General features: G+C 40.0%; 1 protein-coding gene across 11 annotated transcripts in view; it reads right to left on the bottom strand.

Annotated features, from left to right (window-relative positions):
* LOC411157 (fat-like cadherin-related tumor suppressor homolog) overlaps positions 1-17,615 on the bottom strand; it is a 511,957-nt gene that overhangs the window by 334,571 nt on the left and 159,771 nt on the right. For all 11 annotated transcript variants that reach the window (XR_003304828.1, XM_026441203.1, XM_026441195.1 and 8 more), the window contains one exon: positions 13,793-16,500. Coding sequence is in view for 10 of the 11 variants with exons in the window: in XM_026441203.1 (XP_026296988.1) it covers positions 13,793-16,500 (2,708 nt within the window). In the remaining variant the exon portion in view is untranslated. The remainder of the gene's footprint in view (positions 1-13,792; positions 16,501-17,615) is intronic.

Below are 17,615 nucleotides of genomic sequence, written 5' to 3'. Positions count from 1 at the left end.
CGTTTAATCGGTTATGAAATTCGCGCTTCTCGATCGAGAATTACTTCATTTCCGGTGAATTTTATTAGAAAACTTTGCCTCCGCTTCTTTCCTTGTTTTACCTACTTCCCTTGTTGACTCGAATAAGGAGGGGGAGGAGCATTAGCGAGGGGAAAAAGGGGAGTGGAGAGGGATGGAAGGCGGAAGAAAAATTGCCATTACCGGGAATGGAAGTGGAGAGAATCGTCTTAGACGACAGGATAGTGTAGCGATTGCACGTCCTCCCAGGATTGATGGACAACTCGCGGGAGAAAATTCCGGATACGCTTTAAAGATCGCAAGCACCCGGAAAATCTACGTAAAAATCCAATGTGGATTTCTCTGGATTTCAAGTTTAACATTTTAAATATTTAAAAAGAAATTTCATCGAAAAAAAATCTTATTTTCCCTTATCTTAAATTCTGTAGTCGAGTTTCAAATTCGCTTCGAAATTTCGAACGTGAAACAGAATTTTAATTATTCTATTTTTTTCCTTTTTCAACAAGGAATTTGAACGATCGCAATTCTCGCAACGTTCGTCCAATCTTCGACAATCGTCACGCCTCGAACTCTCTTCTCGCGACAGTTAATAAGACACCACCGCCGTAGAAGAACTCGAACAATGCACTCCGTGCATTGTGTTATAGTGGAAACGGAATGAAAACCGAGGAAGGCAAAGGCGTTCCTTTATTATATTCGCCGGGCAAATTGCACTTCATCGTTTAAAATATTCCCCTCGGCGCGGGGAAACGTTGTACAAAGAGAAACTTACGGACAATTGGCTTGTTACCCCAGGAATTAAATATTCGACTCGGTGAATATTTAGTGGAGCGAGTAGCAGTTAGATAATAGTTGATAATAACCTTCACAGTTAGTTGACCGGTGATTTGAGTTTCGAGCATTCTCGATGGAACGCTGTGACGCTTCTGCAAATGTCTCGTGTCGGGCTGAAGTGAAAGGCTGGATTCGAATTCCATCCACACGCAACGAGACGACTTCGTATAATTATTGGCACATTGTGTCGCCCTTAGCGTGCTCCTTTCTTTTCTTTTTTTTCTTTTTCGCTTCGAAGGCACGAACTCGTGTCTGTACTTTCCCTTAATACTTTCAGCAAGCTCGTTAGCTCGTACAACTCGTACACGTCGAGATATGCAAGCGTCGCTTTGTGTCAATTCCACAGACGGAAATGGTGTGCGGGTTTAAGTTGCGCCCTGGCAACTTGAACGATCGAACGTTGTTATTATTATACGAGTCGTTTGGCGCCGTTTCAACGATGGTTGAAGTAAATTTCGCGAACAATTTTGAAAATATCAATGATACTTAAAAAGATAATATTCTTCTTTTGGAAACTATTAATATTTTTTACAAAGATATGTATTTTCAGATTCTATATTTAAAATTAATATTTTAATTTAATGTTATAGAACAAAAAGAGGAATTAAAAGTGTGTTAAACGAATTGCTTTGATGTCAAAACATTTTTTTCATCGTACGCTGAATTATTGTTAAACTCTCTCTGATTGATTAAGTGTCGTTTGTAATAACGATAATGGCAAACAGAGATACAACACCGTGAGGATTAAGTTTATCCACTCGACAATTCACAATGTAACAATCCTATTAAATATAAACTGTTCCATCCTCTTGTATAATTCCTATACCCATTTGATTGCTTGCTTATAGAATATGCATAGATATAATTGAAAACGACAACAAAGCCAATCTCACAGATTCCATTCTTCGCCTCTTGTATTGTAAAATTAATTTATTCGATGATATATGAACATTCGTTTCTCAGTTTATACGATGCGCCATATCATTTCCACGAAATAATGATAATACGTTGTAAACGTGATTGTAAAATTTAAATGGCATTTAATAAATATTTAATTAATACAACGTAATAAATACAATTTCTATTGCCACTCAACATCTCGCAAGATTGAAAACACTAGTCGCAATTATCTAATCGTTCATCCGATGTAAAATTCTAAGTAATCCTGTAGAAAAGATTCGAATATTTTTAAAATTTCTCCAAATATTCGAAAAAGAAATTTCCCAAAAAAGTTATCTGCAATTCTATTCTTATTTGTAACATCAATATAATAAATATTCCTCAACGTTGAACCAATTTAACTCCTCCTCTCCTAAAAAGATATCTCGAAAACTTGTTTGTAACCTACTACGAATCATCACACTGTGAAGAATCCTATGAAGAATCCTCGGATAAAACCAATAAAAATTTATTTTCATCGTTCAATTTTATTAGCCATACTTCAGCGATCGTTTTATTTCACTTCTTCCCGAAATTCGTCGTAGTCGAGGGAGCCACCCGTCGATTCAGAGTTCCTTCGTCGAACGCACAGATTGTAATCCCCCTGCTAGATGATCTTGCGAAGAGGCTTAATGACTCGACGTGATGATGCGTAAGATCCATGGGCGAGAATTCGTATGCGAGTCACGCACAGACACCCGTCGAAAACGTGTTTTACACTCGTCGCCCGGAATCTTGACGCTTCGCGTAATACGTGACTTGTAATTATAATATGTCGAACGTGACATTCGTCATTTCGTGTCACTCTCGACGTCCATTGCATCGGGGTTACGAGAAATTGAAAATTCGCGCGCTCCACTTTTGATGTCGATACGTCGAAAGTTGTATGAGGGAAGAGGATGGATATGTTTCGATGTTAATGAAATTGACGGGCGATTTGTACACTTTTTAAATCCTCTTTCATACTTGTATTAAAATAAATAATTCTAAAATTAAATTTATTGATCTTATATCTTGAATATATTACATTTTGATTTGAATTATTATTCTATAAAATTTCTCTAACTTAAATCAATTCAGGCCAGTTAAAACAACAATACATAAATCTAAACTCAAGTAAGTCATATTGTGGACTCTCTAATTAGATATAAAAAGCCATCATATTATTTAATTTTAATGATTCAATATCATTTAATCATTTAACATATTCACTTACCTTTTTATAATAGGGTATCTAATCCTAGTTTTGATTTTTCTGAGTTCTTTTTTCAAGTATTTGATTAAATATTTGAATAATATTGCATGAATAAATAAATACAAAAATACTAATTCATTGATAATATTCTTATTATAAATTCCAATTGACTTAATGTTGAATAAGCAACTCTTTTTAAGTCTAATTCAAAATTTGCTAATCCAGCAAATAATCTTGAAATTAGTAAAATAATATTTTTATAATTACATTTTAATAAATCAATATAACGAATTAATAAATAAATTCTAGCTATATTAATCATAGAAGGATTTGTTTTATATATATAGTTTAATTTATTTAATAACGAAATTACGTATCAGATATATTTAATCTTTAAATAAAAGGAATAAATTATATAAAAGTCATTGGGGAAGATTATTACGATATATATGTAAGAAAAACAGAGTAACATGTATATAAACGAGAGATTCTAATAATAGGTGGAAAACTGGGACGAAAATACAAAAAAGAATGTCCCATCGGAACAAACTTTAAACCGATAAATATCGACATTTTCCGACTCTTGCCCGAACCGTGTCTTTCTATATCAGAATTGGATTATATAAACGTATACACACGGGAAAATATCGTAAACTAAACGTCACAAATGTATCTCGTTTCAGAAATAACTCAGCTATGTTTCGAACATGGTCACAAAAATAGAAAAGGTGAGATATTTTCACGCTGAACCGGGCGGGAAATGTTATCGTTATCGTCACAGAGCTAAAAGAGTGGAAGAAATAATTTGTGTCGCGCTTTGATGTTTTCGAAAAATAAATAAATAAAAAAATAAAAAAAACTGGAAGTGCGCATCGCGTTCGACTGTTTACACCCTCGATTTTACTACCGTGTTACACACGTGCACTGAAATTGGCGGTAAATAATCAAGTTTATGAACTAGAAAAAAAAAAAGAAGTTCCTTGCAACGTTCGATTTCGAACCGATTCCTCTCGACGATAACGTTTGGCATCTGGTTACCCGATCACGGTTTCTCGATTTCGAACACGTTTCCGCAGGATACTCCAAATACGTTGGTGGTGTTGCAACAACTTCCAAACTTGATTTTATTTTCTCCCGCTCGGTGGAAACTTTGTGTTTCCACTTTCGTGTGTATCCTTCCATTTTCATACGTATCTATCTATTTTCAATTTTCCAATTTTAACGAATTATAAAAATTTTCGCCTAACCTCGAAACTTTTCCAACTATCCTATGTCTAAATTCTAATTCTACTATAAACATCTAACATAATTAAAGTATAGTAGATTATTTTTTCCTAAATCTAACATATGAAAAAAAACAAAATAAATTAGTCTTCAATTATAAATTACCTCAAATGATGTAGATTACAAATTATCATTTCTTTTTCTTTTTCGATTTAATATAAGGATCTTCCATTCTAAACTCCTAATCTCAAAGATACACGAATACTAGATCATAAATTATCGTTTCTTTTCTTTTTTTTTTTTCTAACATAAGGAAAATATCTTCTACCATGAATAGTAGATTATAAATTATCGTTTCTTTTTTTTTTCAATCTAAAATAAAGAAAAAGATAGAACATCTTCCATTCTAAACACCTAACCTCAAAGATACACGAATGCTAGATTATAAATTATCGTTTCTTTTTTTTTTTTTTTTCTAAATCTAACATAAGGAAAATATCTTCTATTATAAACACCTAACACAAATGCTAGATTATAAATTATCGTTTCTTTTTTTTTCAATCTAATATAAGGAAAAAGATAAAACATCTTCCATTCTACACCTAATCTCACCTAACCTCAAAGATACACGAATGCTAGATTATAAATTATTTCTTCTTCTTTTTTTCTTTTTTTCTAAATCTAACGCATGGAAAAGGACAAAAAAAAATCGCGAGCACATTTCTTCCATGCGCAATGACGAGACATTATATTCGCATTACACACCGATACACACATAAAATCTCGATTTCATAAATAATATCCGTGTCGCATCGAAACGCTCGGCTCGCGATTTAATGTGGCATTTAAATCACACACCGCGCCGATTGTTTTTCTTCTTCCACGTTCGGTTCCTACTACACGGCAGCAAAAATTCGTATTTGCATATTTATTGCTCCGGGAGGGGTATTACGTTAATGGGGATTTGATTTTATTGTTCGTCGATTGAGCTTCCATTAGCGAGGGGGAGGGGTGAATGTCGTATGGAACCGACGTTGATTTACTTTGGCGAACCGCGTTCAATGCTTAAATACGAAAGGTTTTCGCACTTTCCATCACGCGGCCCAAAATGAAACATTATTCGCGGATCGAGCGTGCGTCAGGGATGCTTTAAACAGATCGTAAATTCTATCTCCTCCTCGAGGTTAAACCCTCGATAAATAACTTTTGAATCGATACGAATGCGATAAATTTTTTTTCCAAGAACGAATATATGTCGAAAGTTTCGTTTTGATTAATCATTAAAGACGATTGATCGACTCGATTCAATTCAATTATTCCAATTAACTTTCCATCTCTTTCAACATTTCAGATGCGAGTAACGTTAAAACGGGTATCTTTTAAAAACGGTTAACGCATTTAACTAATTAACCGTTAATAACCGTTTATCATACGAGATCAATCTCTCGCTTTGAACGAACGCACGTGAAAGCGAATTCGCGGATTCCCTTTGACGAAACGTCGAGGCATTTTTTCGTGAAACGCATCTGGAAATAACCCGAAAAGAAGTTAAAGCGGGAAAAGAAAATTCTCGTTCCAGGTTTGCGCTTAATCTTATAAAGGAAGAGGGGAATATTGAAAATTCAATTAGCGCTGGGAAAATTAAAATTAATTGAAAAACGTGCAAAATGGCAACTATCTCGCTAAGAAAACTTTCATCTCATATTCTTCTCACATTTGCATCAATCAAACCACTCTTCCCTCTAGAAATACAATTACCGTATAATAATAATTAAAAGCAAATTCAGGTGAAAACAGAACCATCGTCTTATTCTGTCAATAAAAAATTAAAACAAAATATATATATACAATTCAAACGATACAAGAAATCGATAAGAAAGAAAATATAATAATATTTAAAGTGATCGAGGTACAAAGAAGCGTAGATCCAAGAATCTAGCGAGCATATTGTCCAGTTTCCAAGTCGTTCCAGTTGCGCCTCGTTCCGGTTCGTTGCCGCTCGACACGGCCCTGTTAATTCTAGCACAATATTTAAGCAGGGCTTAGCGGGTGCGGACGCATGCACACGCGTCCACCGGGCGAATCTTGTCCAGTCCCCTTCCCCCCTCCCCACTCAAAGAATGTTTTTTACCGTCTCTACTAATTTGCCTGCAGTACCACTTCTCCCGTGGAGCCTGAGTCAAAGGGATCTCCATTAAACGATCATTAACGTTTCAAAGGGGAAATTAAAAAAGAAACTTTTTCGTAGCTCGGAAAAATCTACGAACGAATTCTCGGTCCTCACGAATTGCCAAGTTTCGCGATCATATTTCGAGGATACGTTAAACTCTCAACCGATAACGGGACACCTTCGAGAAGTTTAAAAATATTCTTTCTAATATTTTTATTTCTTATATTATAGAATTCGAATTTGAACAATTTATTGAAAAGAAAACAAATTCTTCTTTAAAGGATTAATTTTCTTCTTCGTATAGAAATACAAGAACTCTCTTTATACGAGAAAAGAATTAAAAAGAATTAATTAAAAGAGAAAAGAAAATCTTCCTAGCAAGCGTTCTGAATGTTAAAAATTAAAGAAAGTAAGGAGGGAAAAAGAGGGCGAATAAAATGTATCGTTCGTTGCGTTAAGTCGTTCGTTTTCTTGGGAACAGGGGCGGATAGATCGTGCAATATCACGGAATAACGCGTGGTCGTACATCGCGTAGTCGAACGGAACGACTTTCGAGGGGGAATAAAAACATCCCGTTTGTCGATAGGGGTAATTTAGGGCGGGTACGCGTACGATCGTTATGCCTGGTATAATTCACGAGCCGCCGCTGCTACGAATATATATATATATATACACACACACACACCCTGTGCCTTGTTCGCCACTCATCGATTAAATTGGATTTTTGCCGCGTCGATGGGGAGGAAGAGAGGGGGAGAAGACTCTCTCTCTCTTTCTCTCGACATCGTTGTAAGCATCACAGCCGATAATTATTAGTCGTCGAGTGTTAATTAATCCGAGATTTTCGAGATTTGACCCTTTCGACGACGAGACGGATTTTTTTTTTAATTCGGTTCGTGTAATTCTTTGAATTGTCAGACACTTTTTTTTTTTCAGACGCGTATTATCTCTTCTCATAATTATCTAGGTATTTTCGATGAATTAAGGGTGAATTAACACATTATGGCACTTTGCTCGAATAAAGTATTCTTAAACATCATTATGCGTTTCTTATATATTTATTTATTATATACTAAATCAATTTCGATTACTAGAAACAGATAATCGAATATTCCAATGAAAATCCCATTATGATTAATTACAACATCGACAGATGTAATTCATTCATGAATTCCTATTATATAGGCTTTCTTATATTTTAATTATCTTATATTTATTTTATGATATCTGCTGAAGCATTCTCCTCCTTTTGTATAATGATATTCGTTCCTTTTTTCATTCGAACAGACTTTACATCTTTTTGTCAGGAATTTCTTCTTATTATTGCCTCCAGTATTTTTAATCCCTTAAAACGAGATATCTCGTACTCAATGTGTTAATATTATAATTTAAGAAACAAATAATTAGGACGAGGAACAAAATTTAACTTCTTTCTTTTTTCCAGAATCATTTTCTCTTTCAATGATAATAACAATCACTGCTTCCTTTGAAAAATTCATCATATAAAATCAACAATCACTTTGAAGGACTCTACCATAAATTAAAAATCCATAAAATTTTTAAATAACAATTAAATATTCCAGAATCTCGAATCGTGTATAAGAATAACACGAATAAAATCATGCTCTTTTTTAAACAAAGAGGGACACCCTCGTTAAACCATAATTTCAAAGAAACAGTATTTCACAGTTTCTCCGAGATCTGCAGAGGATCCGAAGGAGAAGGTTTGTCACGGCGTAATTTCAACCAGATGAATCGGTATCCGGAAACGGTTGACCTATCCACCTCTCTTGGCAAGCCGCGGGAGGGACCGTGTTCTCTTTTTCTCGAGCCGCGGCAAGTTTACCGTCTCGGAGGCAAAAGGTCCGCCACGATTCGCACCGCTCGCCACGATAAGACCGTGGTGATCCATTACACACGGGCATTCGAAGAATTCCCGTGGACAACGCCGTTGGAACGCGGCCCTCGGTTTCCTCCTTTCCGTTACACGAACCTTACAAAAGCTTCGAATACGGGAATACGTTCTTCTGCCGCCGAGTTAACGAGAACCGCAATCCGAATTATCGACAATTCCCTCTTCCTATTATTGTCATTTCTCCATTCTCTGTTCCGTACAATGCTCGATATTGGATTTATATGGCATATCGAAATTTAAAATCTCGATTTGTACAGGAATAAAAGAAAAATTAATTCGTCGATTGGTTATCTCTAGTTTCAAGTTTGTAGAGAAAATAATCTCGTAAAGTATTAGAATGGAAAAATTATAAACTTTGATAGAATTAGGAATATAATTCCAATTTATATTAAGTTTAAAAGGAATATTGATCTTTAGTATTAATAATTGAATTTGCCAATTGTCTCATACGATCGTTCATTCTTCTAATTTCCATCAATACAGCCAAAACAAATATTAACATCTACATCTTCAAAAACCTCGAATATACTATAAATTTCTAAGAGAACAATTTCAAATAACTCGTATACATTAAATGGAGGAGCAATCGCCAATTGCACGCGGAAGATTACACCGCGGGTGGACACGAGATACGAAAGCTCGTTAGCCGGGGTTCGTTTGAACGGTTCGTTGATAGCGAACGACGTCACCCTGCCTACGATACGTTAAATTTGCCGTGACGCGGTTCACCCGGTCACCACCGCGAGGAAAATGCGGTTAAACTCGGATACTCGCCATAGAAAACTGGCGCTGCACCGAGTTTCCAGCCAGGTTTTGCAAACGAGCTAACGCGCCGCCGTTCCGCTGTCCACTTTGTCGCCCGTGCCTCCGTTGGTCCATTAATAAAGCCGCCTGTACACGTGCGTGCCGATATTACGCACGAATACGACGATCACGCGTCGCGTTCGAGCAAATGGAGGGACGTTCCGCCCTTATTGAGGGACGCATCTTTTCGAGAAATCATTCGTCGTTTGCTTTTTAGGATTATTTAATTGTTTCTGTCTATGCATTAATACATTTTTTATTTATTGTCAATACGATTTATTGCACATTATTTTCGTTTAAAGTTACGATATTCGAAGAATAAGCCAAGGATTCTATTTTATCTCATGTTAATCAACTTCGATTTAAAACGAAGGAAGGAAAAACTTGGATTGATTCTTCGAACCTCTCTTCTCTTAAAAAACGGATGGCAGATTCGAAAAATCGAACAGGATCGAGCGATAATTTTTCGAAGGAAAGATTGGCAATTCTAGGTTTTCAACTGTGAATATCTGTCTCTTGCTCCCGGTTCGGGAGAATCGAAATCGAGATTCGTCCAGTCGAGGAGGAACTCACCAATACTGGTCGAACACGAGGGCAACACACCGACGAGACTTATGAATATTTACACAGGTTGAATATGCATACCACTGACAATGTATTATTTTTGCTCGACGGGGGATCGATACAATCCCCGCGCGCGGCACACATTCGACCGCGCACGAACTCCGGATACAGCGCGCCAAAACCTCCACGCGAATACTTAGCCGGCTTGCACAGGGTGAATGAACTTACGTGGGATTGGCATTTTTCGAGTCAAAGGTAATTTTCGAACGACGATTCTCGAGAAATTATGCTCTCAACTGTAATGATTAATTTTAAAAAGTATTAAGCGCGGATTATTTGTACGAGTGTTAAGACAGTTTGCGAAAATTTTCGATTTTAATTACTCTCAACTGGGTGAATTGCTATTCAGTTTAATTTATAAAAGTAATTCGAAAAGATTTTGGAATATTTTACTTCAATTTCTAACCTATGCCTTTCCAAATATAATTTTATAAATTGAAAAATCTTGCTGAGATTTCAAACGAACTACTATTACAGAAATACATCTTTAAAAATAAACGAGAAACAGCGTTCGAATACTTGAATATTGCTTTTGTTTGGAAAAGTTACAATCTAAACCTCGGAGAGCAAAGAATCTTCTCCATTCATTCAAACTAATTTTATCATTCGAATATTTAAATTTTCTCCATCCCTTTTCCACATTCCCAATATCAAAGTCCCACTTTATTATATGGATCATTCGAACAACCTTACACGCAAAGGGAGCCCAAGAGCCACTCAAAGAGAGAAAAAGAGAGGGAGAATGGCGCACGAGCGCATTCTGTTCGATGGAAACTCGTCGATCGTGACTAAAGCACGGGACGATGCCCACTGTATTTTTCCCCAACTTCCAATCTGTGTATATTTTATCGCGCGAAATGTACGACTGGAATCGAAACGTCACGCCGTCCGATTTATAGCCGTGCCAACCGACAATCGTTCCCCGCCAATCTGACCGCCAACTGGCCACCATTAGCAAATAGATCATGACGGAGGATAGAAAAGAAAAAGGGAATAAGTGTAATAAAATGTTTTTTTTCGCGAGTCTTGTTTATCGAAAAATGGAAGAGATGGTTTATTTTGAAAGAATGTTCTTTTTTCTTCCGAATCTAGAATATTCTAGAATCTAGAATTTTAAATTAGGAGGAAAATTAAGAAAAATTGTTTGTTGTTGATGGATATCCACTCTTAGAGCGGAATTTATAATATTTTTCTTCCTTGAAGGCAAAGCATAACATAACATGAAGCGTAATCAAATACTTTTCGAATAATATCTCGAATTTTAGTTTGTATATCCAACGTGGCGAATAAACCGTAGCTCTTGTTTAATATTTACTGGCTCAACAGATCGAAATGTTCGAAGCAGAATTCGAAAGAATAATATATATCGGAATAACACAAAATCTCGTTTCTCCTTTATCTAAAATCTATCCATTTTCTTCTTTCTTGCTCGCCAATTACCAAGAGAACCGCAAAAACATGCAAAAAGCAAAAATGACCAAGGATACATACATACATACATACTCTTTTTCCCTTTCTTTAAACGATAATAATAATAATAATAATAAAAAAGAAAGAAGGCAAAAGTTACTCCACGCGATTAAAGCGTGGACTCGAACAAGCTCGATCCAATCGAGAAGAGATCAACTATTAAACGGGATGACGCGCCATTTCTCGAGTCGGTTTTCGCGGTGAAAGGAGAACGCGATTGGAATTTAATGCGCGGTCAGATCCTGGAATGAAAAAGGAAAAAGAAGAGAAAAAAAAGAAGAAAAAGGAAAAAAAAAATCGTCGCGAGTCCCCCCCCGCCCCATAATTCAATTAAACCCGCTGCGTCGGTATTTAATGGGCCGCGACGATGTAACTTCGTTTTGGACCCGTGCCACGAACCATCGACGCTTCACTGTCGGATGTAAAAAGCGGCGAACAACTCGCCGCTTTATTTTTTTCATTCTTTCTTTTTCTCTCTCGCTCGCTCCTTTCTTTTCATTCATCTCGCTCGTTCATTCTTCTTTTTCCGCCTTTGTTTTTTCGTTTCCCTTTTCTTTCTTTTTCTTTTTTTTTTTTTTTTGATCGATCGACGACGATACAGAGAGCGGGAAACGAGTAAAGAGGAGGGAGAGAGGGGGAAGGCGAGCACCGAGGAATAAATTGGTGCCGTTGTCACGGCTCCTGGACCCTGATTTTAAAGTATCGTTTTTAGGGGCTTCGACGCTACTTTCAACCGAGGCCGAGCAGGAAATGGCGGGGTCGTTTCGAGAAGAAGACCGATTTTTTAGGGGGAAGGGAGATAGCAGGGGGGGAGTTAACCACCGATTGACCTGTTGAATTAGCCGTATTTGTTCTTTTCTCCGTCAGTGATTGAATGTCGAGTAGTAACAAGAGGAATCGATGCAGTTTGATTAATTTATCGTGGATCTTGCCTTTCCTTATCTTCTTTCAACCTTTAATTAATATTATCGTCGATAGTCTTCGAGAGAATTTAAATTTAAGATTTCGCTTTAATTTTCGATCAATGTTTTCCCCTTCCCTCGTTTTAAAACTTTTACGAGCACAAGGTGATTTAAATCGCGAAAATGAATTTTTATTACACAAATTATTACGCGATCTATAAAAACGATCAACATATTTTCCATTCCTTTGCACGATAAAGACACGTAACTTGTCTTCTATTTCCAACTCGAGAGAATTTTAACGTGGATTCTACCGGGAATAAAAAAAAAAAAATCCCTCGACTTGTATTTTACATTTTAATTGAGAAATTTTGAAAGAGATCTCGAAAAAAAATTTGATATCAAATAGCTGCATTACAAACCTTGTATATATACAGCGGTGAAGAGAAAATATCCCCCCGAACAAGGGACTTAGCATTTATACTAGCACGGTCCAACAAGCGCAAAGAAACACCATTACAAGTTTCTTTTCCCGAACCGGTATTCTCGCAAACTCTGCACAACCGTGAAACTGTCAAAATCAGAACCGAGAGGGAGAGAAACTTTCGAGAACTTTCTAACCGAATTCAACGCATTATACAAAAGTTGGTGTCTAAAAGCGCGCGGGAACTCGAGTTACATTTTCATGCAAGTGTTCGAACCGGGCCGAGCTATCGACCATTTCCGGCCGAGAAGACAGGGGAGGGGGGAAAAAAAGAGAGAGAAGTTTCCAAGTCGGGAAGAAACGAATTTAATTTTTAGCCATTGACGGCAAGGGGACAAGTCGATGGTGGAAAAAGATTAATATGCAAACGACAGGCCCGACATCTTGATGGATCAAAAGGCGCGCTTTTTAAAAACGAAGCATTTAAGTCTTGTTCTTTCCATTAAACTAATTGACAATTTTTATCTTTTGTAATTTTATTTATTATTCTTTCGACTAAACAGCCTGTCTTAACTGTTACTCGGCCAAGTCAATTAGGATGGTAATTTTTATGCGATTAATCGGTGAAAATAATTGGAATAATCAGAAGGAAGAGGTATTTATCTGGTATTAATTCATCGAAATTAATTAATTCGATAAAGATAATTCCCCGCCCGGATTCATTGTTATTGTCGTTTACTTCACCGTAAAAAAAAAAAAAAAAGAAAAGTTGCAAACACGTGCAAATCGAGTCTAACACGGAGGGGGGTGGACGCGAGAATAAAACGGGTGGAAGAATATTAACGACGAGCAGCAGCAGCAATAGCAGCATGGCGCGACAATATTTAACTTTTTCATCCGATTACCTTTAATCCCGTGCAATAATGGAAATTTATTGGTATCGCGAAATTGTTGGTGGACAGGGAGCGGACAGCTTTCAGCAACAGGGTTCACCCCGTAAACCCATAAATTAACCGTACTCAATTAAACTCGATACTATTCATAAGCGGGACATAACCCCGCTGCCCCACTCCTTTGTACAATATTCCACGGATAAACGCGAGGAATACGATTAAACCGATCTTCTCTTTCCCCTTTTATTCTTTACTATTTATTCATCCACGCATTAGAAAGATTCCTCTAATTTTTAATACACGTTAAGTTCCAAGATACACTTTTGAAAACAAACTCAACAAGATAAATAGAGAAAAAAAAAAGAAAAGAATTCGCTCACCTTCGTTGTCGATGGAGAAAATCCCGATCCCGTCCCCTCCACGTATGGTGTATCCGATCCTCGAGTCCCCGCCAAGGGGATCGGCGTCCTTGGCGCGGACGGTGGTTACCAGGGTGCCTACAGCTTGATTCTCGAACACGCTCGCGGAAACGACAAAGTCGTCGAACAATGGGGGATGGACGTTCTCGTTCACGTCCACCACGTCTATGATAACCATGGTCTCGGAGGACAAGGACGGTTCGCCCCTGTCCCTAGCAACTATCGTCAACGTGTGCATCTGCCGTTCCTCGAAGTCCAAGCTCTGGGTGATCCTGATGGTGCCCGACACCTTGTCGACCTTGAAGTAGCCCTCGCTCTCCATGGCGTCGGACAGGAAGTACTCGACGTCGCCCCCGCCCCCCTCGTCCGGGTCCGTGGCATCAACGACGGCGACCACCGTCCACACGGGCACGTCCTCGCGAATCTTCACCGTGTAACTGGGCAACGCGAAGCTCGGCGCGTTGTCGTTCACGTCGTCCACCATCACCCTGACCAAAGCGTCCGAGTACAGGGGGGGCGCGTCCGTCCCCCTGCCCCCGTTGTCCTGCGCCCGTATCCTCAGCTCGTACACCTCCTGCCGTTCCCTGTCCAACCTGCCGAACACGGTGAGCACGCCTGTGACGGGATCCACCCGGAAGTCGTTCGTCTCGGTCACCAGGGAGTACGTGACACGGGCGTTCTCGCCGAGGTCGGCGTCGGTCGCGTTCGCCCGCCACACGTTCGTCCCGTTCAACGCCGTCTCGGAGACGCGAAAGCTCGCCAAAGACTTGTCGAACCTGGGCGCGTTGTCGTTCACGTCGAGGATCGTGACGGGGAGCATCCTCGAGGCAGACTTCTGCGGCTTGCCCAAGTCGTACACGCTGATGTTGAGGAAGTACTCGCTCTCCCGCTCCCTGTCCAGGTGACCGATCACGTTCAGATCGCCCGTGTCCGGGTCGATCTTGAACACGGAGTCCCGGTCCCCGGCCGAGACGCAGAACACCAGTTTCCCGTTGTAGTCCAGGTCCTTGTCCCTGGCGCGGATCCTGACCAGGGTCGTGCCTATCCCCACCGACTCGTTCGCCTTTATCTCGCTGGGGAAGTCGACGAACTCGGGGGCGTGCACGTTCTCGCCGTATCGGCTGGGCGTCAGCGCGTACTCGTCGTCCTTCGAGGGCATGTTGTTCCTCTCGGCGGCAGCGATTGCCTCGGTCAAACGGCGGGCGACGCCCGTGTCCCGGCACTCGAACGCCCCGCTCTGATCCGACAGTATCCTCCCCTGCGAGCCCAAGTTCCGCTTCGCGTTCACCAGGTGCATCTGGACGGGGTTCACGTCCGCGAAATGCGAGCCGTCCGTCGCGGTGACGTTGACCACCCGCTCGGCCACCTTGACGTCGGACAGGTCGCAGGCGACGGACAGCACGCCGCTCGCCGAGTCGAGGGCGAAGCAGCCGTCCTCGTTCCCGGAGACGATGCGGTAACTGATGATGTTGCCCGCGTCGAAGTCGATGGCCGAGACGGTGATGATCTCGGAGCCGATCGACACGTACCTCGGCACGTGGCCCGAGCAATCGATCCTCTCGAACTGGGGCCTGTTGTCGTTCACGTCGCGCACCTTCACGTGCAGCCGCATCTCGGCCTGCCGCCTGAACGGCATCCCCCAATCGCTCACCCGCACGTGCAGCAAGTACTCCCGCTTCATGGTCTCGTAGTCGAGCACCTGTTTCGTCTTCACTATACCCGAGAAGTGGTCGATCTCGAACGGCACCTTCTGGATGTTGTCGATGCTGTACGAGATGTACGCGTTCTCGCCCGAGTCACGATCCTTGGCGGTTATCTTGACGACCGACGTGCCGGCCGGCTCGTTCTCGTCGATCCACACCTCCATCTCCGATTGCTCGAACGTCGGATCGTTGTCGTTCGTGTCCACCACGTTTATCTTCACCTTGGCCGACGATTGCTTCCTGGTCCCCGCGTTCCCTTGATCGACCGCCGACACCGTCAACGTGTAGAACGCTTTCTTCTCGGCGTCCAGGCTCACGGCCGTGTACAACATCCCCGTCTCCGCGTTCACGTAGAACTCGCCCCCCTCGTTCCCGCCCACGATCTCCAGGAACACCAACGCGTTCCTCCCCTCGTCCGCGTCCGTCACCTTCAGCTGGATCACCGGCGTGTTGACGGGCGCCGTCTCGGCCACCCTCACCTCGTATATCTCCCGGCTGAACACCGGGGCGTTGTCGTTCAGGTCGGCCAGATGGACGGGCACGAATTTGTAGCTGAACCGTTGCGGGACGCCCCGATCCGTCGCGCGCAGCGTCAAGTTGTAACCCTGCACCGCCGTCTCCCTGTCCAACAGGTGCAACACCTCGATGTTGTACTCGCCCGAGTGCGGCCCGCCGGCTGGACGAACTCTGAAGTGGCCGGCCGGGTCCCCGCCCACGATGTCCAGGCTCGCGATCTGCCCGTGTACCCCCTCGTCGTTGTCGATCACCCGCACGATCGCGTAGATGTCCGCGTTCGAGTGCTCCACGATGTCGGGCAGGTGGTGCACGTAGATCTCGGGCGAGTGGAGGTTCACCTGGCGCACCTTGATCGTCACCTTCGCCGTGCTGGCCCTGCTGCTTCCCCGGAACAACGCACCCCGGTCCTTTGCGAGCACCACGAGTTCGTGGATCGCTCGCTCCGTGTATCTGATCGATCGAAAAGAGAGGATTAAGGGAAAAAAGCTATTGATTATATTCTCGTTTAGGAAAAAAAGAAAAGAAACCGATAGAGAATTATATATATATGTCTCGAGGACGAGAATTGTATTGTTATATTTGGAAAGTAATCTTGTTTTTTCACACGAGTCGAATCTTTATCCAGCCAATTTTGTTCTAAATCGTGTTGTTATTATTTTGCTTTGAGAATTTGGCATTTCATTTGTAAGAAAAGTCGAATGTTTATCCAGCCAATTTGATTCTAAACTGTGTTGTTATTATTATGCTTTGAGAATTTGGCACTTCATTTGTAAGAAAAGTCGAATGTTTATCCAACCAACTTGATTCTAAACAGTGTTGTTGCTATTATATTTTGAAAATTTTACATTTTATTTGTAAGAAAAGTTGAATATTTATTCAGCCAACTTTGTACTAAACCTATATATAATCTAATCTATAATAAATGTTGTTGCTATTATATTTTGAGAATTTGGAATTTTATGGTTTATTTGTAAAAATGTTTATCCAGCCAACTTGATTCTAAACTATTATATTGCTATTATCTTTTGAGAATTTGGCATTTCATGGTTTATTTGTAAGAAAAGTCGAATGTTTATCCAGTCAACTTTATTCTAAACCTTATTATTGCTATTATATTTTGAGAATTTGTTATTTCATGGTTTATTTGTAAAAAAAGTCGAATGTTTATTTAGCCAACTTGATTCTAAACCGTGTTGTTATATTTTGAGAATTTGGCATTTCATGGTTTATTTCTAAGAAAAGTCGAATGTTTATTCAGGCAACTTGATTCTAAACAGTGTTGTTGCTATTATATTTTGAGAATTTGGCATTTCATTTGTAAGAAAAGTCGAATCTTTATCCAGCCAATGTTTATCCACTTTATTCTAAACCATATTGTTATATTTTGAGAATTTGGCATTTTATGGTTTATTTGTAAGAAAAGTCGAATGTTTATCCAGCCAACTTTATTTTAAACCGTGTTGTTATATTTTGAGAATTTGGCATTTCATGGTTTATTTGTAAGAATGCTTATCTAACCAATTTAATTCTAAACCGTGTTATTATATTTTGAGAATTTGACATTT

Source organism: Apis mellifera, linkage group LG6, assembly GCF_003254395.2.
Source record: "Apis mellifera strain DH4 linkage group LG6, Amel_HAv3.1, whole genome shotgun sequence".
NCBI classification, from domain to species: domain Eukaryota; kingdom Metazoa; phylum Arthropoda; class Insecta; order Hymenoptera; family Apidae; genus Apis; species Apis mellifera.
Note: the sequence above shows the minus strand (reverse complement) of the source record. Positions and strands in the feature narration are given on the sequence as shown.